The 25,802-nt window shown below is 43.2% G+C and overlaps 1 protein-coding gene and 1 long non-coding RNA gene across 2 annotated transcripts; both read left to right on the plus strand.

Moving 5' to 3' along the window:
* On the plus strand, positions 1–25,429 carry CES2 (carboxylesterase 2). Its single transcript, XM_032231281.1, is given in 15 exon segments — positions 1–57; positions 173–374; positions 545–749; positions 4,239–4,368; positions 6,063–6,196; positions 7,962–8,115; positions 9,950–10,054; positions 10,626–10,733; positions 14,110–14,167; positions 14,170–14,249; positions 16,979–17,068; positions 21,565–21,712; positions 24,158–24,304; positions 24,888–24,960; positions 25,061–25,429. Coding segments are annotated over 15 exon segments (1,863 nt in total). The 5' UTR covers positions 1–15; the 3' UTR covers positions 25,248–25,429.
* LOC116518048 lies at positions 1,662–3,913 on the plus strand. Its single transcript, XR_004256499.1, has 2 exons — positions 1,662–2,542; positions 3,800–3,913. It is a non-coding gene; the product is annotated as an uncharacterized LOC116518048 (long non-coding RNA).
* Positions 25,430–25,802: the final 373 nt, after the last annotated feature.

Raw genomic sequence — 25,802 nt, forward strand, 5'->3', positions numbered from 1 at the left:
TACCATTTCAGACAAATGTTGTCCAAGCTCTTCCTGAAGACCTCCCAACTTCTGAAGGCAAGTTGTTCTACTGATTAATTGTTCTCACTGTCAGGAAATTTCTCCTTAGTTCTAGGTTGGTTCTTTCTTCCCTTGACTAATTTCCACCCGTTGCTTCTTGCCCTGTCTTCAGGTGTTTTGGAGATTTAGCCATGGAGATGTCACATGTTTGAAAACTAAGAAACCCCAGCAGCAAAAAGCTGTCCTAGAGGAAGTGCCTGTCCCCGTCTGCCTTGCCAGCTTGCATCTCCACTTCATCTCCCAGCCTATCCCCACACGAAGGGCAGCCCCTGGCCACCAGCAGTTCTCCGATCTGGAGGAAGAGAAGGCTAGAGGTAGAAACCCTCGTTGCAATAGCCGTAGTCAAAGGATGCTAAGAGAGGAAGTTGCTCTGGCTCTCGCAGCTCAGCTTATTGCTGAGCAAATTAGAACACAGAAGGAACTAGGAAGGTCATCCATGGGTGTCTGCTGCTTGTTGTCCTTATATCTAGGCTTGAATTTTTAGGTGAAAGACAGGAGCACCTGGAAGTGATTACCAAATATGGGCATCTGAGAGGCAAACTGGCCGACGTGGACGGCATGGATGAGCCTGTGAAGAGCTTTCTTGGGGTCCCATTTGCCAAACCCCCAACTGGATCCCTGAGATTTTCCCCACCACAACCACCTGAACCCTGGAGCCACATGAGAGATGCCACCTCCCACCCACCAATGTAAGGTCTTCCTTCAATGCTCGAATGGTGAAATTAATCAGAGTTGCTTTACTTCAGATATATTACACTGCATTTCATATTTTGACACAAATGTGTTAAACTAATGTAAGTTATTAGGACTGTGTTGAGCCCAGTGGGCATATCGGGTATATGATGTACACCATGGTGGCAATCTATGATGGAAATGTTCCTGGATCAGCTACGTTTCTCTCAGTTTTAAGCAGTGATTCTTAATCTTTTCAACAATAGAATACATTCAGTTATTTACAATGAGACATTGAAAAGCTACAACCTCCATGACACTTCATCATTCACTCATAGTTTACTCTTATTCTTTGTTCATGTTTTCCCCTTATGTTTAATTAAAAACAAGGGGGAAACATGTAATTCAATTTCTCCTCCAAGGATGCAGAGAGGATGCCTCTGAAGGATGAAGTCCATCCCTGTATTTCTCCTTCAACTTCCCCAGACTCCGAAGTAGGCTTTCCCCAAGCTTAGAAAGGGGATACGTCTGGAGCATTTGGAGCTGAAAGAATGGAAAAACAGAACATGCATATTTCAAAAAAATATGTTTATAAGAATGTTTCAATTGAATAACAGAACAGCAAAATAACAGAGTTGGAAGGGATCTTGGAAATCTTCTAGTCAAACCCCTGCACAAGCAGGAGACTCTATACTATCCTGGACAAATGGCTGTCTGGTCTCTTCTTTAAAAGCTCCAGTGATGGCGCACCCACAACTTTTGGAGGGAAGTTTTTTCCACTGGTTAATTGTTCTCACTGTCAGGAGATTTCTCCTTAGTTCTAGCTGGTTCTCTCCTTGATTAGTTTCCATCCATTGCTTCTTATCTTGCCTTCTGATGCTTTGAAAAACAGGTTGATTTCCTCCCCCCCCCTCTTTGTGGCAGCCCCTAAAATATTGGAAAACTGCTATCATGTCACCCCTAATCCTTATAGCCAATTCTTGCAAACATTCTTTGTATGTTTTAACTTCCGCTCCACTAATCATTTTTGCTGCTCTTCCCTGCACTTTTTCCAGAGTCTCAACTTCTTTTTTATAATACATCAGTTTTGGTCACCACAATATAAAACTCTTGAGTGCAATAAAGCATAAGGTAAGCTGAGATTTTCCCCAGCCACCTTGCTTACAAATAATCATTGGCTGCATAAAGCTTTCAAAAAGAAGAGGCTGGAGGAAGCTTTGTGTACTGATTCCTCCTCATTGGCATGTTCAAATGCGACCCACCAACTTCGATCCAGTAAAACTGCATCAAATTGAACCTCATCAAACTGCTGCTCTGGGTAGAAAATGCGACTTCATCCCTGAGACAAGGAAGGCTGACTTTCAAGTGCTCCAGGGGTGGGCAGTCTGAGATGGACATCATGAGACCACCGGAGAAGAAAGCTGGGCCTGGCTGGATGTCTTTGGTGAAAAGTCTGAAGAGAAAGCAATCCTATGCAAGGCCTGGCCTTTCACTCACAGCAGCAGCAGCAAAAGACAAGTTGCTGTGCAGGTGGGAAAAGAGGATGGGACACCCCTCTTTTGACACATCAAAGTTCATCTCTCCCTGACAAGGTTTAAGGAAATTGCAGGGTGTGTGTGTGTGTGTGTGTGTGTGTGTGTGTGTGTGTGTGTGTGTAAAAAGAAAGCATAGTGAATTGTGAATGGAAAAACGGCTGTTGTGACAACTTGTCAAGAGAAGTGTGCAGTAGCTGCTCCAGTTCTGGTTCCCAAGGAAGCCAGCCAAGCCTCCCAAAGGGCTCAGGCCCTTGATGTCTTAGGAGCTACCGGAGGTTCACACTGACATACCAGCCAGGCAGGCAGTGGCCTCGGCTCTTTTGGGCGTGAGTGCATTCCTCTGCATCTCGAAAAAGGGCTGGGTGGGCCTGGAAGGGTCTTAAAAGAAAAAGAAAAAAGAAGCCTTGGTGGGATGGAAAGAATGGCAGAGCTATGAAGTTGAGCGATTGCCTGGCTGGGGTGGGGGCTGCCATCCAGAACCAGCTTTTCCAGTTCAGTCGCTGGGAGAAGCACCAGAGCCTCAGTGAGTGGCCCACCTGCCTCTTTTTTTTAATTGAAAATTTTGAAAAAAAAACTTTTACAAATGTTTACTTCCCTCCCCCTCCCCTCCCCTTCCCACCCAACCCCCCCCCAACCTTCCCCCCCCCAAACTTCCCAGAACCAATACAGGGTATAAATCTTTAACAAAAATATTCTAAAATAAACTTTTAAAAAAAGTTAATATCCTCTTTCAATTGAGCTTTAACTCCTCATTGCTAGGCTAGCTCTAAACAGATTATGTCATTCCTTGTTTCTTCAGTCATAAGCTATCTGGAATTTCTTAGCCTCATATTTATTTTAAGTATAGTCAATCCATCTTCTGCACTCCAATTTATATCTCTCATTGGAATGGTCCTTGAGATATGCTGATATTTTAGCCATCTCTGCTAAGTTTGTTACTTTTAATATTCATTCTTGAATAGTAGGCAAGTCTTCCTTCTTCCAGTATTGCGCCACCAGCAGTCTTGCTGCGGTTATTAAATGCAAAGGTTAGTCTCTATAACTGTACAATCAGTAATTATACCTAACAAAAATAACTGAGCGGTAAACTTTATCCTTTTTTAAAGAACATTTTGCATAATCCACCATATTTTTATCCAAAATGCTTTAACCTTTTTACAAGTCCACCATATATGATAGTATGTAGCATCAGCACAATCACATCTCCAGCATTTAGGTTGTAAATTCGGATACATAGAGGCCAGTTTTTTAGGATCTAAATGCCATCTATAAAACATCTTATAAAAGTTTTCTCTCAAATTTTGGGCTTGTGTAACTTTTACATTTCTTACCCAGATCTTTTCCCATGTATCCAACATTATTGGTTCTTCAAAATTTTGTGCCCACTTTATCATACAGTCTTTAACTAATTCTGTTTCCGAATCCATTTCTATTAATGCATTATATAGTCTCTTTATATGCATTGGACTTTGATCTCTAATTTGTTTTAGTAAATTATCCTCGTCTTGCAGATGTCTTAGGAGGTACCGGAGGTTCACACTGACATACCAGCCAGGCAGGCAGTGGCCTCGGCTCTTTTGGGCTCTTTTGGGCGTGAGGGCATTCCTCTGCATCTCGAAAAAGGGCTGGGTGGGCCTGGAAGGGTCTCAAAAGAAAAAAAAAAAGAAGCCTTGGTGGGATGGAAAGAATGGCAGAGCTATGAAGTTGAGCGATTGCCTGGCTGGGGTGGGGGCTGCCATCCAGAACCAGCTTTTCCAGTTCAGTCGCTGGGAAAAGCACCAGAGCCTCAGTGAGTGGCCCACCTGCCTCTTGACTACAGAGTGGCTCAGTGTCTGCCCCCGCTCAGAAGTGCTGCGGGGTGGGGGCGTGGGGGGGAGCATGGCAATTGACTGCCAGAGTCCCTTTCTCCAGGTTAACCCTTGAGATCCCAAAGTGCTCCTGATGCACATTTCTGTATTGTTTATGCTCAAGGTGCCTGCAAGACCTGGGATGGGTAGATGTTTTAAAGGAGATCGTGAATATCACACTGCCCAACCTGATGGTGTCTGAAGATTGCCTCTACCTGAATATTTTCACCCCAGACATGGAGGCTAAATTGCCTGTAGGTAAAATGATACCATTCACTTTCCTTTCTCTCTCTTTCTCTTAGCTTTTCTTGCATGCCACACATTCCTTGATTCAGTCAGTCACCGGAATCAGAGGTTTTGTCTTCTGAGCTTTCAGGCTCATGCTGGAGCCCACCTTCAGGGAATTTTTTTTAATAAATATTTATTTTGTCAAGCATGTGTAAGATAACAGCTATAAGTATAATAAACATGATTATGAATACAGGGAATGGATACAAATAAGTGGGGGCAGTAGGACAGGGACAGTAGGCATGCTAGTGCACTTATGCACGGTGAGGTCAACAGTAGACAGTCTAAGGTTAAAGTTATGGAGGTTTGGGGGTGAAGCCACAGAGTCAGGTGGAGCATTCCAGGCATTGACCACTCTGTTGCTGAAGTCGTATATTCTGCAATTGAGCTTGGAGCGGTTTCTCTTCAGTTGGTTGCAGTTGAAGCTGAAATAGTCATTGACAGGTGGGACATTGTAGCAGATAGTTTTTTGAATTATGCTCAAGTCAGACCAAAGGTGGGGTAGTTCTAAGTTGTGTAAGCCCAAAATTTAAATCCTGGAAAATTCAAGCCCAAAAGTTCATCCAAGTCTGCTGAGGCACCTTCAAAAATGTCCCAGTCTGTGTAGTTGAGGCAAGCCTGTAGCTTTAATTTGACTTTTTTGTCGAAGATTTCACTCTTTCAGCTATTGGCTTTGTGATTTTAAGCCTTTGCTTGTAAACAGGTACGAGGCGAATCCTACAGGGGTCAGAGTGACCCATAGCTGCTCTTGTTAGGGAGCGACAGGCATCATGTTGAGCAGCAGTGTCTAAAGCATTTGTGCCTCTGGTGAGGCAGCTGACATGCCGAGTGCACCTTGGCAGCTCCTGGCTTAGGTGAGCACTGCTGAAACCACCTAATACAGTGATAGGGAGCCTGGCGATCTCTGCAATGCCTTCTTTATACCAGCTTGTATGTAGATCCCAGCCAGGATGAACGAAGAAAACTCTTGTGGGGCATAATACAGTATGCACTTAATGAATATTGTTTCCAAGTCCACACCACAAATTTCTTTAGTGTAGTGACGTTTTTATGCCATTGGTTGTTAATAAAAAAGCAGATACCTCCTCCTTTTTTTCTGGAAGTTTCTGCAATGTTATCTGCTCTTTGAATCTGAAATCCTGCGATTCGCAAGCAACTGTCGTTAACTGAATCGTTCAGTCATATTTAAGTGGAGCAGAGGGATGCTGAGTTGGAAAAGTCTGGGTTGTTCCTATTTAAAAGGAGCAGTATGAAGAATAAAGGTGGGGGGAATCTGATTTGTTAACCATTTTTCCACAATTCTCCCTTTTGTATTATATACATGTGCAAGATTTGTCGGAGTAGAACCCCTATTTTCCATGTTTTCAAAACATAATTCTTTTCCTATTTCTTAGGGAAGGGAGGGAAAGAGAAGAGAAGAGGAGAGGAAGGGAGGTTTCTCCCTATTTGGTTCTGCTGGCCAGGCAAACCAAGGAGGGATTGATCAGAGGTCTTAGAGTTCACAGGCCATGTCGGGCTCCCTTCCAACTACCTTATTCCGCTATCCCCATTAAACATAAATTTCTAGTTAAGTAATCAACCCAATAATCAATTGAATATTGGCACAGAGGTGAAACAATTAAGTTTTCAACGATGGTCAATTTTCTGATCTATTTTCTAGGTGATGGTTTGGCTTCCTGGAGGTGGCCTAGTCAATGGCGGGGCTTCATTGTATGACGGATCAGCCTTGTCCGCTTATGGAAATGTGGTGGTAGTGGCAGTTCAGTACCGGCTGGGGATTGTTGGATTCCTCAGGTAAAATAAGTTGTAAGACCTAAGAAAACATCCCAAACTGCATCCCGTCACCCATTTCCTGTACTGGGGCACAGGCGGCTTAGCTGACTTTTATAGTTTGCAAATGCTTGCAGACTAAAGCTCAGTAAATCATAAAGAAATTCTAAAGCAGTTATCTATTCCACCATTAATCTATGTATAATAAAGGCAGCTTTCAGAAAACGACCCATGATCGGCACCTGGGAACTTACTTGAAAACTGCTGAGAGGAAAGTGGTGATTTAGAGCTTGGAAAACAGCTTTGTGGAACTTAGAATGTTTGCATACGCCATTTACCTGTTTTATTTTGATGCATTTTTCATATCATTGTGGATTTACTATATGAAATGATATGTACTGCATGAATGATTTGGTGATCTCTCTCTAATATTTTAGTCATTCTTATTTAAGTAATCCTGGTCACAATTTGAAGAAAGAGAGCTTAAATCTATGTAAATAAAAGAAAACCATGAAAATTGAAAAAAACAAACACCAGTTTGCATAGATGATCATTGTGAACAGAAAAGAATGAGGAGAAAAGAGAGAATCTAACAATCAGGAATCCATTTTCAGAGGGGAAATTAGTATGATAGAATGAGGACTAAATTTTGGAACAGGCTGTTACCAAGAAAAGGGGAAGACAGCTTTTTTCTGAAGGCATTCACTATATTTCTGTAGAAAAGGTTGCTCAACATCCAGAATTTTTGGTAGCGTCTTTCTCAATTAGCATATTTTATTGAAAAGCCTGAGCTTTTTTACTGCTCATGATATTTCATACCTTTTAATGAAATAAGTTAAAAAAGGTGGTCGTCAGGGCTACCTCTACCCAGTTCCTAGGAAAGAAAAACCCTTGGCTCTACAGATGGAGAAAAGATACTTTTACTAGCAAAGAAGTGAATGCAGCTAAGTCAGGTAAGATCTGAAGCAAAAATATGCAAAGCATCAAATTGAAATAAACCTAGAAACAAAACACACACACACATACAGCCAGGCAACCAGAGTTCAGTCATTGGCCAGAAGATATTTTGGAAAGTCTCTTGATTCGGCTGCATTGTTGCTTCCTTCTGTATGCCGAAGCTAGAAGAATTGGCCTTGAAGATGATAAGCAAAGTCCAGGCTGGCAGTTGCAAAGCTTTACAAAAAATTTCTACTGTCTCCTCCTGTACACTTTCCCTCCAAGTGCTCATGGCTGTCTCCCCCCACCCCCATTTTTATGACAGCTGCTGCAAGCTTGCAAGCAAGCATAGATGCATGCTGACATTGCTTCTCTAGACCATTCATCCAAAATAATAATAATAATAATAATAATAATAATAATAATAATAATAATAATAATAATAATTCTCCTCCTAGGCCCCTGGGTGGGGCCCGACTAGTAACCAATGCCAAATCCGGCGAAACAACTGGCCGCTGTGATACAATTGTACAATAATAATAATAATAATAATGATAACAACAACAACAACAACAGCAGCAGCAGCAGCACTAACAAAATACTACGATCTGAAAATTGAAGTTGAGCGATTGTGGAGGAAGAAACAAATGGTTGTGTATCAACCTTGGAGCAACACCCCTTAAAGGGCTGCCTGGATACATGGAAATTCTGAACTTCTCAGACCTGAATATCCCGACTTTGCAAAAAACTGCCTTATTCCATCTGTTCCTCAATATTATAACTGGTTGAGAAATGCCCAGAACAAAAGAGCATCCTTTTCTTGACTGGCTACTCTGAGCTTTTCTTCTTTCAGCACTGGCTCCCAAGAAGCCTCTGGAAACTGGGGGCTCCTGGACCAAGTAGCAGCTCTCCAATGGGTTCAGGAAAACATCGAGGCTTTTGGAGGAGACCCCTCCTGTGTGACCATCTTTGGGGAGTCTGCCGGAGGATTCAGCGTGGGGGCTCAGGTGGGTATGTGGTGTCACAAACAGCTGAAAGACCTTTGACAGAGTACATCCCATTTAATCCCTTGTTTTGGGCCATGGACATTCAGAGTTAGTTTGAAAGCTTTTTGCAACTTAGTGGGAGGGCATTACAGATCCAGTAAGAGACTACCTTCCAGGTATCCTTATTTCCTCAGAAACTTCTGTTTAATTTCCTTGTGTCCTTCACTGCTTGATCTCTACTTCTCCAGCTTCCTTTGCTCCTGGCTTTACAGTTTTCTGTATCTTGGGTAAGATCTGCCTCTGATGCTTTCTATTCAGATCAATAATCTGTACAGATACAAATTATTATTATTATTAATCAGATTAATAATATATACAGCTACAAATTAGATGAAATTTGGCTCACTAGCAGTAACTGTGAGAGGGAGCTTGGAATCCTAGTGGACAATCACTTAAATATGAGGCAACAGTGAGAGGCAGTAACCAAAAAAGCCAATGCAATCCTAGGTTGCATTAACAGAGGGATAGAATCGAGTTCACATGAAATATTGGTACCATTTAACAAAGCCTTAGTAAGACCACTCTTGCAATACTGCATCCAGTTTTGGTCACCATATTATAAATAAGATGTTGAGACTCTGGAGAAAGTGCAGAAAAGAGCCATAAAGATCATTAGGGGGCTGGGGGTTAAAACAGATGAAGAACAGTTGCAGGAATTGGGCATGGCTAGTCTCGTGAAAAGGAGGACCAGGACGACAGGCTATCATTCTTCAAAAATTTGAGAGGCTGCCACAAAGACCAGGGAGTCAACCTGTTCTCCAAAGCAGTACAAGAAGTAACGGGTGGAAGATCATTAAAGAAAGATCCCACCTGGAACTCAGGAGAAATTTTCTGCCAGTGGGGATAATTAACCAGTGGAACAACTTGCCTTCAGGCGTTGTGTTTGCTCCATCACTGGAGGATTTGAAGAAGAGACTGGACAGCCATTTGTCCAGAATGGTGCATGGTATCCTGTTTATGCAGGGGGTTGGACTAGAAGATCTCTGAAGGTCTTTCCAAGTCTATTACTCTGTTCTATTAAGTTGATTTTAAGATTTCCCCAGTTTTACTTCTGTATGCCTCCACCCTATGAGATGAATTCTAGTATGAACACCAATAAGTCCTTGTGCCCAGGATAGCCTCATAACTAGCTGGGTTTGCACAAGATAAGTGACTTGAGTGGGAAACTAGCCTGACTCCTGCAGGACGCAGAACTTCATGTTCTGGCTAAACCACAAGAACCCTAAGCAGGGTTAAAACTAAACAAACGTAGGTTGTTGAGGACGCAGCTGCTTCTTCGTTGATTAAGCCCATTGTGCAAATAAGAACCATCAGAGAAAACTCTGGCTGCAAAACTCTGGGGAGAGACTAGAGGGTAGAAGGTTTCTGATCAGCTGGCAGCAACCCAGACACTGAATTGGTGGTCTTGGCAAACTCTAAAGACAGCCGCTTTTTCAAATTCTGAAAATTGAAGCAGATATTGAAATGTTCTTGAATGACAAGACTCTTGTGGTGTGCGTCGTTTTATCTAAGCAACTCTGCTGTTTAAACCAACTCTGGCCAAAGCTCAGGATTAAAGTTTAGGAGAATTTCTCTACCTCCTTTAACTGGCTGGATAATAACAGAGCATTTTTAAAAAGCATACCACCTCACAGACTTCCATGCCCAATTCCATTAGCATCACAGCTCCAGAGATGATCTGCATTTTTAATGTTCCCCAAATTCCTTGTTCAAAAGAAGTCTGATATATTATTATTAAGACCCTTTCAAAAGGTGATGAAATATTATGTCCTTTTCTGCCTATCTGTGTGGGTAGATTTTATCCCCCTTGTCCAAGGGTTTGTTTCACAGAGCGATCTCTGAGAGTGGAACCGTCCAGCTCCCCGGCTTCTTCACCCAGCATCCAGAAATCCTTGCTCAGGTAAGTAACCATTGTCTGAGAAATGCACGCTGATACCCCAATATTCACTTGGCTTATTTTTTAATGTAAATAAAAGTGAGCCACAAAACTGTTAAAACTGGGAAAGAGATAACAGATCAGGCATATGTGAAATAGCCATCAAAATGCTTTGGGGGTCAAAGAGTACATTGGTCCAGAAGCGGTAGGGAAGGACAAATCCTGACCACACCCGCAGAGCCTGTGCCTATAAATGTCCTGCATTTTGATTGCTGCCCAGCTGCCAGGCGCTGAGGGGGGCTCAGCATCGCCCCACACTCCTAGAAGCAGAGAGACACACCCTGATCACATGAGACCCAGCAGTGATTATAGGCACCTGGGAGGGGTGAACAGTCCCTTCCCCAGGTATGCCCTCCTTGTATACAGTCAATGAGGTCAGGTCCTGCTTTTGTAGAAATTCCAAGCTACTGGATGTGGAAGTTCAGAAAAGGCTAAATCGGGATCAAATTCTGCAAGCAGGGACACAGCCTTGTATCCCCCTTTGATAAATGTCAATTGTACCTCATTTAAATTGCATATTTTTTCCACCTTGAAGAAAGTGGCATCTGCTGCCGACTGTGTGACTACCAGTCCTGCCATGCTGCTCTGCTTACGGAACAAGACTGAAGAAGAACTAAATTCACTGATTTCCAGGTTGCCTCCGGTAAGAAATGGAAGGTTTACAATTGTGAATTCTCCATTCTACTGACAGGATGTTCCCCCACTAAAAGTCAGAATCTAACAAATGGAGAGCAGCTGTCAAGATCATTGAGTGCAAATGTAAGACCTGCCTCAGCTGTCTTCTCAGGAAGGCATGACTCTTGAAAGAAACGGGATTTCAAAAGGAACTTTTATTGAGAGAAGGGATTGCAGAGAAGTCAGGTGGAGTCTGAAGATTCCCACACAAAGGATGGGATGTTGCAACGGTGTTATGAGAACTCCAAGGTGGGATGGTGATAACAGGTCATCTTAGGGATGCTGCAGCCTTGAGTAACAGGCTTGAACCAGCTGGGAGGGAATGCATCCCCTTCCTAATTCCCATATTGTTACAGCAAAAGCCAGTGCTTTTAAGTTAAAACTTTAGATTAATTTTAATTATCCATTGGTTTCCTTTTCAATATCACCATTCAAAAGCATCAATACTTTTTCTATCTGGCTTCTTCAGAGTCCAACTTTCACTCCCATAGAGTGTCATAAGGAATTCCTTTGCCTTCACATAACTGGTCTTTGTAGATAAAGATTCATCCTGACATCCTAATATCTTTTCCAAAGCATTCATTGCTATCCTACCAAGTGCTAGTCTGCTCTATGAAATAAGTCAGATGGTTTTGCTGAAGATATGTGGGAACCAAGGCCAAGGAACAAGGAACAAAACATGTTGAGTCCAAAACACCCAGATGAGATTTACAAGTGGCTCAGGCAGACATCTCCCTAATTCACTAACCATTAGTTGAAGGGGAGAACTACAACACGACGAGACCTGCAAGATTCTGTTATTGCAGCCAATCTCAGTAAAAGTAGTTTTAGCCTTCCTGCAACTAATCGATGTATCTTTTTAACTGCTTTTTCCTTTACTATTGATGGTTGATTCTAAAGGGGAAAACATCCACAATGTCTTCATATTGTCAGTTCTAAATGTCATATCTACCTCAACCTGGTCTCCTAGGAAAGAAAGACTCTTGACTTCATCTGTATAAAAGGTATACTTTTATTAAAAGCCAACTGGTTACAGTACAGCAATGCCAGAACTAAAGGTTTGCACAAGAAGGTTCCCTAATTAACTTTCCCTTTTCCATGCCTCCCCCTGTTTTCTCCCTATTGTCCAGTTACATTTGAAGGAATTGTTTGGTAACAATTCCTGCATTTGTGGGCTAGATAATGAGCTATTCCATTCCATTCTGAGTCCCAAAGGTTCTTTTGCAAGGGGGCAACTGGACTTTCTTGTTTTTTTTCTTTTGAAGATGTTTTACTTCTCATCTAAGAAGGTTCTTCAGCTCTGACTAGATGGTAGGAATAGAAGGATTTATCCATTCCTACTCCCATTCCCAATGCATTTCCAGAGGTAAAAATGCAGACTACAGAAACCATTTGCACCACTCAAGTAACCTCAGGACACAGATCAACCTCCAAGTGCTTCAAGGACCCTCTCAAATGGCAAACTGCCTGCAAGGAGTATCAATCTTTCCATTCCCACCATTCTGTCAGAGCTGAAGAAGCTTCTGGGATGAGACGTGAAACATCTTCAAAAGAAAAAATGAGAAAGTCCAGTTGCCTCTTGAAAAAAGCCCCTCTGGGACAACCCTGAGCTGGATGGTTGAGAATCTCTACAGAAACCCCCCCGCCCCCCATGCTGAGGCCTCTGGCCTTGGAACGGTGAACCAATGTCTCTACAATGAGTAGCTTCGTTTCCTCCTCCTGCAGCTCCCCCCCCCACCCCAATAGTCTGTGGCAGGCTGGCCTCCAGCAAAGGGAGCTGAAAGGCAGGCTGGCACTTCTGACACTAAGGTTGGATGCTGAGTTTGCTCTGCGTTAATGTTTAATCTAGTTCCAATTTTTTCCCCCTGGCTCTCGACCTTTAATCCCAAGGGTTGGGCCCTCTGCATGTTGGCTGTAGGGAGATTGTTATCAGCTCTGTGCAGGTTATGAACTTTCTTCCCTCAATTATAAGAACCAGGCACATCTTCTTCCAAACCACTTCTCTTCATATATAATCAGCAGGTAAATGAGGCTGCAGTCACAGACCTTTGCCAACAATTGTCAAAGTCTTTAGGATTTGCTCTTCCCAGCCATCAGATGTCTAGGAATCCCTGGGGTTTCTTTTCCCTCTTTGAAAATTGCAGATATTTGTGCCATTTTGGTCCTTGACATCTTCCTCTCCCCCCCCCCCTGATTTTCTAGGATTTCTCCAAGATTCTGTCGGGTCAGGTGACTCAAACTCAACCAAAGAGCTCTTCCTGACTCTGTTTCTAGCAATCATAAATTTTCATCCTGCCCTTCACAGTTTTCTGGTGGAATAGATTGTTTTACTGTATCTTGGAGAAAACTGAATGAGAATAGAAGATAAATTGCATTCTCTTTTCTTCTTCACTCAAATTAATGGGGTAAAAACATTAAAACCTTTTTCTTAACCTTCTTTGCAAGCAGCTCATTCTGAAAGCTTTCTTGACCTCAGCCATAAAGTCCTACAATGCCTGTATGTGCGTTTCCTCGCCTCTTTTTTCTATCTCATGTACAGGTTCTTTTTGTGGTTTCTCACCTTCACTGTGCTTCTTAGGAAACCATCCAGGTTTCTACCCCCCTCCTCCACTTTCTTCTTCATTGAAACCCTGATTACAGGGTTGTGGGGTGGGGGGAGAGCAGGGGAGGGGTTGGTATCATCTGTTTCTCTTTATCATTTGCTCCAGGTTCTTCCGGGTGTCAGTGTGAGATGGGCTAGCCTGCAGCATTCAGAGCCTACTGATCGTCTATAATAAACATTTACTGAACTTTATGCTGCCCAGGTCTTAAGGACCCTGGTGGCTCATCGCCATCAAAGACCTTAAATGAAATCAAGACAAATCAAGATAAAAGATTTGAAGGATAATGAAATGAGGGTCTCCCTCTCCCTTGCTGGAGAGCTGAAGAAAAAAGCACCTTTTCTTTTAAGATGAGTTTTGGGTCCTAGAGGATCAGCTTGTCTGCCACCACCACCCGATCCCATCCCCCCAGTCTGTAATGAGGCCGCGCAACAATCAGATATAATCAAGGATAAATCCTGATCCCTTGAGAGCAGGAGAGATGCACAGCTCACAGGCAACATAATACCTGGGATGGGTCCTTTGGGCCTCAGATCACAGCTCCAGCTTTTGGCCAGATGGTTTTTAACCTCTATAGAGGCAGGCAGGCACACAGACATTCATTGATTGGTTGATTTTCATATTTTTTAACCGCCCATCTCCTCAGAGATTGCAGAAGTTTAAATTTTCTTAATTTTTGTTGAGCGTCAAAGTGAACATTTCTGTACCTTTCCAGTTTTGCATTATTGTAACTTTCCCCCCCAGGAACTTCACCTTATCCCTGCAGTCGTTGATGGAGAATTCATTCTAAAAGCACCAGAGGAATTATGGCCTCCAAGGAGCTTCACGCAGTCCCATATTTAATTGGGGTGAATAATAATGAATATGGATGGTTCCTCTATGGAGTAAGTGATTTGTGATTCACAAAATAGTTTACTCCCGATAAGTAACTCTAAGAGAGATCAGTTTGGGCATATTTTGAAAATAGCCCAGCATTGTCCTTCCTACTTTCAGCACTTCCAGTTCTTCTTAAATGAGTCTTGGGTTGAGCAGGAGAAAGTGTAAGTGTGTCTGTGTCTGTGTCTGTGTGTGTGTGTGTGTGTGTGTGTGTTGCAACTTGCATTTTGTGAGTTTGGCTGAGATGTTCCTCTCTTCTGGGCTGCTGGCCAACTCTTTCCAATGCACTGTGGGAAAATTAAGTCACAAATGGGTTTTGTTGTAGTGATGAAATTTCCATTTAACTCAGAAAAGATAGCCATGATTACTCCTGTAGGCTACTGATATCTGCAGCACATTTAATAAGCATTCATGTATTAGGTTTATAATGCCACTCAATTCCACACCTGTCTCAGAGCAGCATATAGATTAAAAACAAATACCTAGAAATAAGCCAAAAAAGCAAATGCTTGAGTATAATAGGGAAATTCTTTATTAGATGCTTTAATCTTAATATTACCAATGCAATAATTGCAAAGCCTGGGGTGCCTATTTTCCCAGAGTACTTGCAGATGCTATTCAAAAATTCTTTGTTCTGGCCTCCCTTGACAAGATCAGGAAAAGGTTTTAATGCTAACTACTAATATTCAACATATTTCAGTTTTAACTCTAATGAAGCAGACCAGACTGACTAGGAAGGTGCTGGAATGGCTGGAGGAGCTTCACAGACTTTTAATGACTCAAGCATAAAATTATAGACTTGGGGTAGGTACTGAAGGTTTAATAGCTGGCAACTGATGGAAGGTTGTAACGTGTAAATTGTGAGCTGATGCAATGAGGATTATTCAGCACTATAGGTATATCCAATTTAAGACACTGGTGGAGTCCACACAAGTCTGCTACGTTATAGGTGTTATAGTTATAGGTGGCCACTAGGAATGTCTCTCTTTCTCTCTCATCATGTATCTCGTTTCTGTCCTTGTGTCCATAGTGGTGTATATATGTATGTATGAACCACTACTCATTGTCTAAAGCAGGGGTGGCCAACCTTTTGCAAGGAGGGCCAGATTCGGTGAGGTGAAATGTGTGGGACCATCAGCCTGACAGTCTTTGAAAGGATTTCCACTTGTCCTGGCAGTGGTGGCCCTTCACTGTCCACTTTCCTTTTTTTAGTTACAGTTAGCCATTTTAGAAATGGACACACGAGCCTTGCGTCACAAGAGTCACACAACCAGAGTGCTGACTCAGGTCTACTACCATTTTCTGGTGAAATAGAACCTCCAGCCTTGAAGGTGGTGCTCAGCCAGCGTGGATGCCATAGGGGACAGCTGCAGGAACTGCTGGGTGGTGAAGGAAAAAGCGCCAGCTGGTGGGGGATGAGTGACAGGCTGAGCCGGTGGGGGAGAAGAGGCTGCGGGCCACTCAACATTTGAGAATGGGCTGCAATTGGCCCCCTGGGCCGGATTTTGGACATGCCTGGTCTAAAGGCTCTGTGTGGTGTGTGCTCTGTTTTGCTCCTGGGTTATCTCATAATATAGTTGCACTGCCAAAACTCTTAACCCCAAGTGTGAGAATGGTATGTCAGATAGGGGAATTGAAACCACTGCTATAAATGTTGGTGCCAGGAAAAAAAGTCATGAAAGGAAGTATAAGTGCTGAAAAATACTGAAAAATAACATGATGCTGTGTAGCTGAATATAATTATTTCTGGAGCAGCTGCCCAGTTTGTATAAGAATTGGGCAGATGCTGTTATTCCTTTATGGAAAGGGAAAGATGCTGACACTGGCTGCTAAGCCTCGTAGAAAGAGTTTGGCCAGTGGTCCAAGAGGGGTCAGTGAGGAACATCCAGAAAGGTGAGGGCAGCTCTTGTACATCCCACACAGGGTGTCCAGACCAGAGGTTGACTCATCGATTGATTCGGATTCAACAAACATGACATGATAGAAGTAGAGGCCAAATGAAAAAGAGTCTTGGGTGTCAGGTTCCAAAACCAAGATAGACCCACTGCGATTCTTCTAAGCTGTTTCCTTTATTCTTCCTCAGCCATAGATGGAAATCTTGCCAAACTAAAGCAGACGATTTACACTATTATATTCTGGGGATCCCCAAACAGGAGCCATCGTCTCCCCTCTTTCTTGCGCACGGACTACAAATGCCTTGTCTCTTGCTCTGCGCATGTGCACAACCTATCACCACACACCTTGCCTAAAAAGGAAAGCAAAAGGAAGCCAAACAGTGAACATCGTGGGGAGAGGAGGGCAGGGCATGCACAGTACATCCTGAATTGGTTTAGAAGCCAGCAGAGTTGGGGCAGACTGAATGTGGGTAGGGGGTGGCAGCAGTGCTTAATGGAGGGCCTGCAAAGCCCGCATTGTCTTGGCTGCCATGGGGCAGGCAGAGGGGAGGGCAGCCTTAGAGGGCAAAGCACTCACTGTTGAGTGGATGCAGTACACTTTCCTAATGTCATGCCAAGAGTTTATTACTTGTTATACTTAAAAAACATTCCTTTTTGGAGATTCATCCTCAAGCTTGTTTATAAACTCTTTTATATGAATGGTTTTAAGTGCTTATTGCACTGTGACAAAATATGTTTGAATTCATTAATGGCTACTTACAGTTTTGCCAGTAGCTCACTTTTATAATTTGTGCCTCCTTAGGTTCAGTTGAGATTCTGAAATGTCTTTTTTTGGATTTCAGTCTTCATTGGTACAAAATTCTTCATACATCAGAGAAGGCATGGATCGGGAAAGGATTGCAGCCGCCTTGCAGCGAATGGCCTCCATCTGGGTATCAGACAAGCCTCTTTCTATCTCTCTCATCAAGTTCACTTTGTGTGGAATGTTAGTTGATGGGTTGCAAATGGCTTGATTAGGAAGCTGGACCTGCTGGCCCTCCAGCCGGCCCTTCTCCAGGGCAGGGCGATGGGAAGCTTTTTAGCCATTGCTGACAGGTTTAGCCTGGTCACCATTCTTCTGCTTTCCTGTGGTTAGTTTTTATTTATTGCCGTATTTTTCAGACTATAAGATGCACCGGTGTATAAGACGCACCGATGTATAAGACGCACCAAGATTTTGAAGAGGTAAGTAAAAAAAAAAGTTTTTGCCTTCCCACCCCCCAGAAGTACTCTGTGGGCTTCAGCAAGGCAGGGGGAAGGAAAAAACACCCCTGTTTTTCATTGAAATGGGGGCATTTTCCCCTTCCCCCAGCCCTGCTGAAGCCTGCAGAGTGCTTCTGGGGGGTGGGGAAAGGCAAAAACAACGCTGTTTTTGCGAAAACTGCCCATTTATTGCCCATTTTTCACAAAAATGGGATGCTGGGGTGGGGGTCGTCAGGCCAAAAATGGCTGTATTCAGTGTATAAGATGCATCAACGTTTCCATGCTCTTTTGGGGGGAAAGGTGCATCTTATACTCTGAAAAATATGGTACTTCTTTTGAAGCTGTGTTAAACAGAATGGCTTGGCAAGCTGGGATGCCATGAAAGTCTAATTAAAATCCATTCTGAGTGAGGTGGATTTCGTGGGAGGAAGATGAAGGACTCTTCTGAAGGATGTAAAGGGGGGACTGCAGACCAGCTGTGTGTTTCAACTATGATGCCTATTTTATATATTTTTTGTTAATTAGTTGATGTTTTTGAATATTTTTATTCTAATTAGTGTACTTAAAGTCTGATTATCAATAACGACAAAATATTGTAGTTGCTTTGTACTTCAGCCTCTTAGCAGCAATTTTTAAAAATAAGTTTTTAAAACCACTGCCATCAGGACTTGCTCCCCAAATGGCCTTGATGGAAATGAGGGCTCCTGATGATCCCCCCCTCCCCAGAAGGAAATCCAAGGAGAAAATGGCTGGACAACCTTTGGACAGCAGCGAATCTGTCTTTGGGATTCTTGCCCAGAGCAGAGGTGGGATTCACTAGCCCACCTCCAGCAGCCCAGGGTGACTGAATGATGGGTGTTTTATACTGCCGAATAATATTACAGAACTGTTAGCACATTTTAAATTAGAAGCAGGCTACAATGTATTAAAATAATTGGGTCTAAACAGGCAGACAATTGGGAGAATGGCACTGCCTGCCCACAAGAAGCTACAAAAGTTCACAGAAACTTCAGCAATTTCCCTGTGTCCTTTCTGTGGACACCTGGAACTTTGTCCCTGTTTTAACTCACCTATATCCAATAATGGTAAATAACCAATCAGACCCACCCTAGGCTGCATTCAGCACAATTCACTGCCTCTGGAGGGGGGCACAATATTTTCAGGAATTTTACCTTTATCTTCATTCAGCCAGGCTTCCGCACTGGAAACCAACCTTCATACATTTTCTCATCCATACGTACATTTCTGCAGAAGGTGGCTAACCACATTGTATAGCACCAATGAACTTTCCATTCCTTTTAATTGGAGCTTACAAAATGTTTAGCTTCTAAGAATAAAAATAAGAAATCAAAGTGAAATGAAGCTGTGATATTGCCACATGGCCACAAAGGCGGTGACTAATTTCTAAGCTAAGTGGGAAATCTTGTGATGGCAAAAAGCTTCTGAGCCACCCCACCATTTGACAGCCGTGTGGGACAGCAGCCACCGTGACGTGGTTTGATTTCCGCTTTCCTCATTAATTACCTGTGGAAGCTCCTGCCTGGTGACCATGGGACCAAGGGATCCTCCAGTGGTGGGAGAACTGGGTTTTACATCATTGTGACTTTGAACAGTTGCTAAACAAGGCAGTCAGTCAGCAAGGACTATACGTATGTATGAATTATCATAAAGTTTTCAGTAATGAGCAATAAATGTCAAAGAAAATGGTTTAAATTATGATAAAGGTTTGTAAACAAAGGAAACAACAGAACAGAATAACAGAGTCGGAAGGGACCTTGGAGGTCTCTTTTTCAACTCCCTGCTCAAGTAGGACACCCAAGACCCTGGATGATGAACCTATGGCACGCGTGCCACAAGTGGCACGCAGAGCCATTTGTCAGGGCACGCAAGGTGCTGCCCTGTCAGCTGGCCAGCGCGCATGTGCACGCTTGCCAGCTGAGTTCACCCTTTTTTTAAAGCCATTTTTTGGCCTCCCCAGGCTCCAGAGGCTTTATAGGAGCCTAGGGAGGACGAAAAGAGCCCCCCCCCCCCGGAGGCCCTCCGGAGGCTTCATGAGCTTCTCTGAAACCTCTGGAGTGCAAAAAAACGTCCCTAAGGACAAACCAAAAGTTCAGGAACGGACTTCCGGTTTGCTCGGAGGGTCGTTTTGAGCGCTCCGAAGGCTTCAGGCAAAAAATGCATGCAAAAAAAAGGGGGGAGCGCCTGTAGTATGCACATACGCACTGGGGGGTGTCAGACATTGCATTATGGGTGCAGCACGGCTGCACATGACCCCCCTGCACTCCCCCCACTTATGGCACGCGAGCCAAAAAGGTTTGCCATTGCTGCCCTAGACCATTCTGTACAAATGGCTGCACAGTTGTAGAGCACCCACAACTTCCAGAGCCAAGCTGATTGTGGATTGCTCACACTGTCATGAAATTTCTCCTTAGTTCTAGGTTGCTTCACTCTTTGGTTAGTTTCCATCTTTTGCTACTTGTCCTGCCTTCAGAGGCTTTGGAGAATAGGTTGACTTTGTGGCAGCTCCTCAAATATTGGAAGACTGCCATCCTGTTGCTCCTGGTCCTCCTCTTCACTAGATATATCCACTTCCTGCAACCGTTCTTCATGTGCTTTAGCCTCCAACCCCCTAATTGTTGCTCTCTCTGCACAGTATTCTTTCCTACATAGTTAAATATTTGACTTAAAATTCTCTCCAGCCTTCTACTTGTTAGCTGAGAGCTGAAGGATAGTTTTTATTGCTGCTGCAATACTTTCTGCAACAGAACCTAGGCCCATAATCTTACATACCAGGATTTTTTATTATTTTTAATTACACAATTTTCTTTGTTATTTATAAAGTTTCCATATCCACAATGGCAGTGTACTGACTGGTTATAATGTATTTTAAATACAAATAATAACTCTTATACATAAAGTAGCTATCACTATTATTCTCAAAATCTATTCATCATTCTTCACATATGCTCATTAAACATTTTCCATTGTTTAATTAAATGCTCTATTCAGTTTTATCTATAATTAGTTAATAATATCAGCATAAATATTGTATAACCATCACTTTTGTAATTATCATCCAAGTCTATTCATCATCATGTTTACTTATTGAATATTCATTATTTAATTGCAGATTTACTTCATTTTTATTTACATATCCTCCTTTATTCTGAATGTCTAACTTCTGCTTCTATTTTCTAACCATTGATAAAATAATTCAAAAGCTAAAAAATATTCTGTTTCCTCCTTATCCTTAATTTTCAATGTTAATCTATCCATTTCAGCACATTCTAGTATTTTCTTTTTTACATTTTCATCTATAAGTATATTTTCATTTTTCCAGTTTCGTGCTTATACAATTCGCTGCTGTTACCACATGTAAAATTATATATATATTATATTCCAGCATGTGGGAGATATATTTTGGGACATCTTTGCCATTCTTGCTGGTGGCAGATCTCACCCAAAACATTTTGTAGATATTTTCTTTCTAGGCTATTGACACAGTCAATTTATAGTTTCTCTCCCAGAGTTTTTGCCATTTATCTAATTCTATAGTGTATCCAAAAAATTTGGACCATACTGTCATAGTTTCTTTTACTTGTTCTTCCTTTTTAAAATTCAATAGGTAGCTATGCATTTCTTATTAGTTTATCATTTGTCCCTAAAAATATATGATCTAATTCTGAAGGTTCTTTGTAAAATCCATAGATTTCTGCCTCTTTCTTGTATCTTGATTGTATTTGCATAAGTGACCACCAGGACAAATCAAGTCCTTGATTTTTCAGTTCTTGTTTTGATTTCAATTCCCCTTGTTCATTTAGGATATCTTTATATGTTGTAATTTGGATGTATTACTGCTTCCATCTTGGATAGCCAGACCGGTATTTTTATGTAATGTTTTTCTTTGATTCTTTCCCATACTACAAGCAGAGCATTTCTAATGTAATGTCTTTGAAATATTTGTGTATTTTATTTTTCTCATACTACATAAATGCAGACATGCTTTCACTAACCCGCTCCTATTGATTATGTTAGGGTGGCTGGGTTCACATAGGATGAAAGAGGGTCAAACAAACTACATTGGCATGATTAATGAGATTTGTCAGTGAAAGTTCATTCATGTTAATGAAGTGCCAAAAAGCAAAACAATGCTCAGTGTCTCAAATATATATTTATTTCTTGGTAGAATTACCCTCCTGAGATTATGCAGATGATACTGGATAAGTATTTGGAAGCCACTGAAGACCCTGTAGAGTTACGCAGTCGGTTTCAAAAAATTATGGAAGATGCCATCTTTGTCATACCTTCTCTTCAAGCAGCAAGATACCACAGAGGCGAGTTCATGTACAAAGCCATAGGTTTTCCCTAGAATAGAAATAGAGCAAAGGTGAATTTAATGTCAAGAAAGGGTTTGTATGAAGCCCCATTGGGCCCAGTACTATATTTTTTGACCCGATATTGGAAAACCAAGCAAAGGTCAGTTCTTGTTCTGCTGTGGTTATAAAATCAACCTCTTCATCTGTGAAGATATTTTGGTCTCCAGTCAGCCCCAAAGTGCTCAGGTATAATTTGCTGATTACATTCAACAAACTAATGGAATAATAGTTTCCCAAGTTATTCATGGAGTCTTTTTTATAATTAGGCATAATAATTGACAAAAGCCTAGCTTGTTGGAATTACCAGAGGAATCAGCTATGGTCACAGCGAGGGCTGCAAGAATTGGTGTCCACCAAACAAGATATTTTGGAAGGGTGGAGACCTCTCTGGCTGTTTTAGGGTTTTAGCTGTACCAATTAGGTCCCCCCCCCATGGTAACTGGTAACCAGGAGACTCAAGTCAGAATTTCTATCTGCTTTTTCTGGCAAAAATAACTTAAAAATACAATTCCCAACTAACTTGAAGTTTACAAAAAATAGATTGTTGTCATTTTAATGATTTTAGCCATTATAAGAAGCATTCTGCCATTTCAGCCAAAACCAGTCAAACCAGAGATTAGAAGCCATTTGGACCATGACCCTCTTCAGGTGTCAACTTGTCGGTAGTACCTTGTTTCCCCCCAAATAAGGCCAAGCCTGATTTTTGGGGAGAGCCTAAATATATGCCCTCCCCCCAAAATAAGCCCTAGTGAAGGAGTGAGCGTGGCCAGCACAGGAGGCAGCTCTTCCCTTCCCCAGTCAGCTAATGGCAGCTGGGCCCCTTAATTGCAACTCGCAAATCAGCTGAGCTGATCGGGAGCTGCCTCTCGTTCTATCTCTCCCCAGCATTCTTGGCACAAGCCCATCTCCCATCCATCCATCCCCCTCGCCTGCAAACTCCCGCCCCACTCGCAAGAGAGCAGCCATCTGGCACTTTTTGCTACGTGGTGCCCACCCGGCAGACACCCCCCTTCCAGCTGGGCAGAACACCACTCACGAGGGGTATCCCTGGGCAGCCTTCACACTCACAGCCGGGAGTCTGGCAGAGAGAAGCTGCCTTTGTGTGCCGCCATCAAGCCCCGCTCCTCCCACGGGAGGTGGGGGTGGAACACAAGTGGCCTGAAGGTACCAAGCTGTGCAAGCGCCTGTCTCCCTCTGCGCTTGCGCACCTCCCAGGCCTTACCACGTTGATGTGGGCAAAGCCCGTGAGCACCAGGTCCTTGAGGAGCTTGCAGCCGATGGATACATGGCCTGGGCCAGATCCCCTGCAGAGCCAGGGCCGCTGCCATCCCAGCAGTAAGGATGGCTTCCTCTGCGGCTTCCAAACAGAGTGGAGAACAGGCCAGTTGGGTAGCCACCTGCTGCCGAGTCTTCTTGGAGCCGGGGCAGAGAGGTGGCGAGGGAGCTGCAGCTCCACATGGAGTTGGAACCATAGATTGGGAAGCACATTCCCAGAGTGGCTACTGCCAGAACACTCTCTGCCCTGGCTCCCAGAAGACTCAGCAGCAGGCAGCTCAGGGGTGCACCTTGTCCCTGTGCCCGGCTCTTTGGGAGCCTGCTTGCAAGAGAGCAGCAGCCCGACTGGCCTCTTCTCGCTTCCAGTGGCTTCCAGCTGGGATTTGGAAGCCACAGAGGAAGCCATCCTCAGTGATGCGGGGGGGAGGGAGGCCCTGACCCTGCAGGGGGAGCTGGCCCAGGCTGTGGCTTTTGCATGGGTGCCAGTTTCTGGATACAGCTCGATCAGTTAGTGGCGTTCTGCCTGGCTGGAGGGTAGTGGTTGTCCGCTGGGTGGGCACCACATGGCAAGAGGTGCTGGGCAGCTGCTCTCTTGCAAGCAGGCTCCCAAAGAGCCGGGAACAGGGACAAGGTGCACCCCTGAGCAAACTAGCAATAGTCTCTGCCAAAACCCACCCCTGTCTCCCATTGAACACGTCCCACGATTCCTGATCTACACGGCCATAATGTGTCAGAGTATAAATGTTCATAGACTGGAATAGACATGGCAACAGGTCAGCCAATGGGGATGTTTGGAAACTGAAGCATAGTAATTTTTTATATGTGGCCATAAGAGGCAGTTTGGATTTTGGGCATCGCTTAGCTGTATATAAAAGTTGGTTTGGCCTCTGTAACTTTGCAGCTTTTGTACAATATATGCCCTCTGTATCTCTCTATTCTGTAATGACTTGCTTCTATAAATATTGCTCCTGTGTTCCTGATTTTGTATGTTGAATTCTGCTGTATGGTATTGTGTATAAAGAAATCTCTTATGTAATTGAATCCTGCAGATCATTTACTTGTGTGCTGGTCAGATGTGTTGCAAAAACACTGACACGATGCTTTCTCTGTTTCTCCTATGTTTGGTAGATTCTGCTGCTCCGGTCTACTTTTATGAGTTCCAGCATCGTCCCACAGCATTCAAAGATACAAAGCCAGATTTTGTAAAGGCAGACCATGGCGATGAACTCGGCTTTGTATTTGGAGGGCCATTCTTGAGAAGCAAGTCATTCACAGGTAGTAAGCCTGAAACGACTGAATGGAAAACTTACCCAGAAATCCTGTCCAGACCAGGAAATCTACCAGGGGTTTGCAGATCAGCTTTAGTTTGATTCTATTCAGATCAGTGATTCTCAGTTTAACTGCAGCTTGTTAATAAGCCATTTAACCCCAGATGTTTGTTGCTGGCATGCTTAAATAAAAAGCACTAGGAGAACCCTGTGTTGATTTTGCAAAATTCTGTCTTAACTGTTCAAGTGGCTCAAATCAATTATCTTCAGTCACAAACTGAGGACATATTGGTGGACCCTGCACGGCAAGGCTGTCAGCCCCTCAAATAATATCCCATCGGATGATCAGGCCAAGTGCCACACCCCATCCTGCCGAGCAGTTCCTAACGCAGGTGGCTTCTCAGTGTCCCCAGAATCTGACATCTAAAATCTCAGGTTCACTTTCTGGGAAATCCACTTAGCTGTCATTGCAGAGAGATGGGAATTTCTAGTAAACTTTCTCCATGAATAGGTGGAAATCCTTTTAAACCCTTTAAATTCTAATTAGATTATGAATGGTATAAGTATTTTCTCTTGTGTGCTCTGCACAGGTGAAGCTACGGAGGATGAGAAACAGCTTAGCAGAACAATCATGAAATACTGGAGCAACTTTGCCCGTAACGGGTGAGAGTTTGGCAATTTTGAAGCACTGAATTTGGATGGTTGTGTTATGTGGTGGGAGTATGCTAAAGGCAAACTGAATTCTTGGCTCTGCTATTTCCAGGGATCCGAATGGCGAAGGCCTGGTAGAATGGCCGTCTTATGGTCTGCAGGAAGAATATCTCGAACTAAACTTGGAACAAAGGAAATCGGAGAAACTGAGAAACAGCTATGTGGACTTTTGGTTAAAGGCCCTCCCTGAAAAACTGAAAACGATAATGGAAGAAGAGAAAACACACCCAGAGCTGTAAAATGCTGCATTTTTATGTCTCTTATCTCTTGCAGCAAGACTGGATAGTAAAATCTATTAAAAAACCTTGTTCAGACAGTCCATATGAGTGTAATTTTGTAATAATTTGATACATTTCTTAAGTAATATTTGAGGCTAATGGCATTCAGTTGCTGAGGAATATTAATAAACTCACTAAACCACCGTTGTGTGTGAGTAAAGAGGGCAGCTAGATTTGGGAGAGGCCCCTGGTTTCCACTCCCCTTAAAGGTACACCAGGCCCACTCAAGCTGTGAAATCCCAGAAATGTAATTTGGTCAAAGCCCTGGGGTGCCGACAGGCAGGCCAGAAAAGGGGGTTCAATAAACTTTTGGCCGGATTGCACCAGCCACAATAGCGCAAATTCCCTTTCTCTCCTGCCAGAACAAACTATTTCCCACGAAGAGCCAGACCTGCGGGATCCATCACCAACTGAGCAACTGGGTTCGGCTCCTTGGAGGCTTCAGCTGCAGAAGCAAATGGGGAGAGCAGAGAACCCCGCCCCTCCCCCACAAGCCACACCATTTTGCCCAAAGCA

Source organism: Thamnophis elegans, chromosome 14 (assembly GCF_009769535.1).
Source record: "Thamnophis elegans isolate rThaEle1 chromosome 14, rThaEle1.pri, whole genome shotgun sequence".
Lineage (NCBI taxonomy): Eukaryota > Metazoa > Chordata > Lepidosauria > Squamata > Colubridae > Thamnophis > Thamnophis elegans.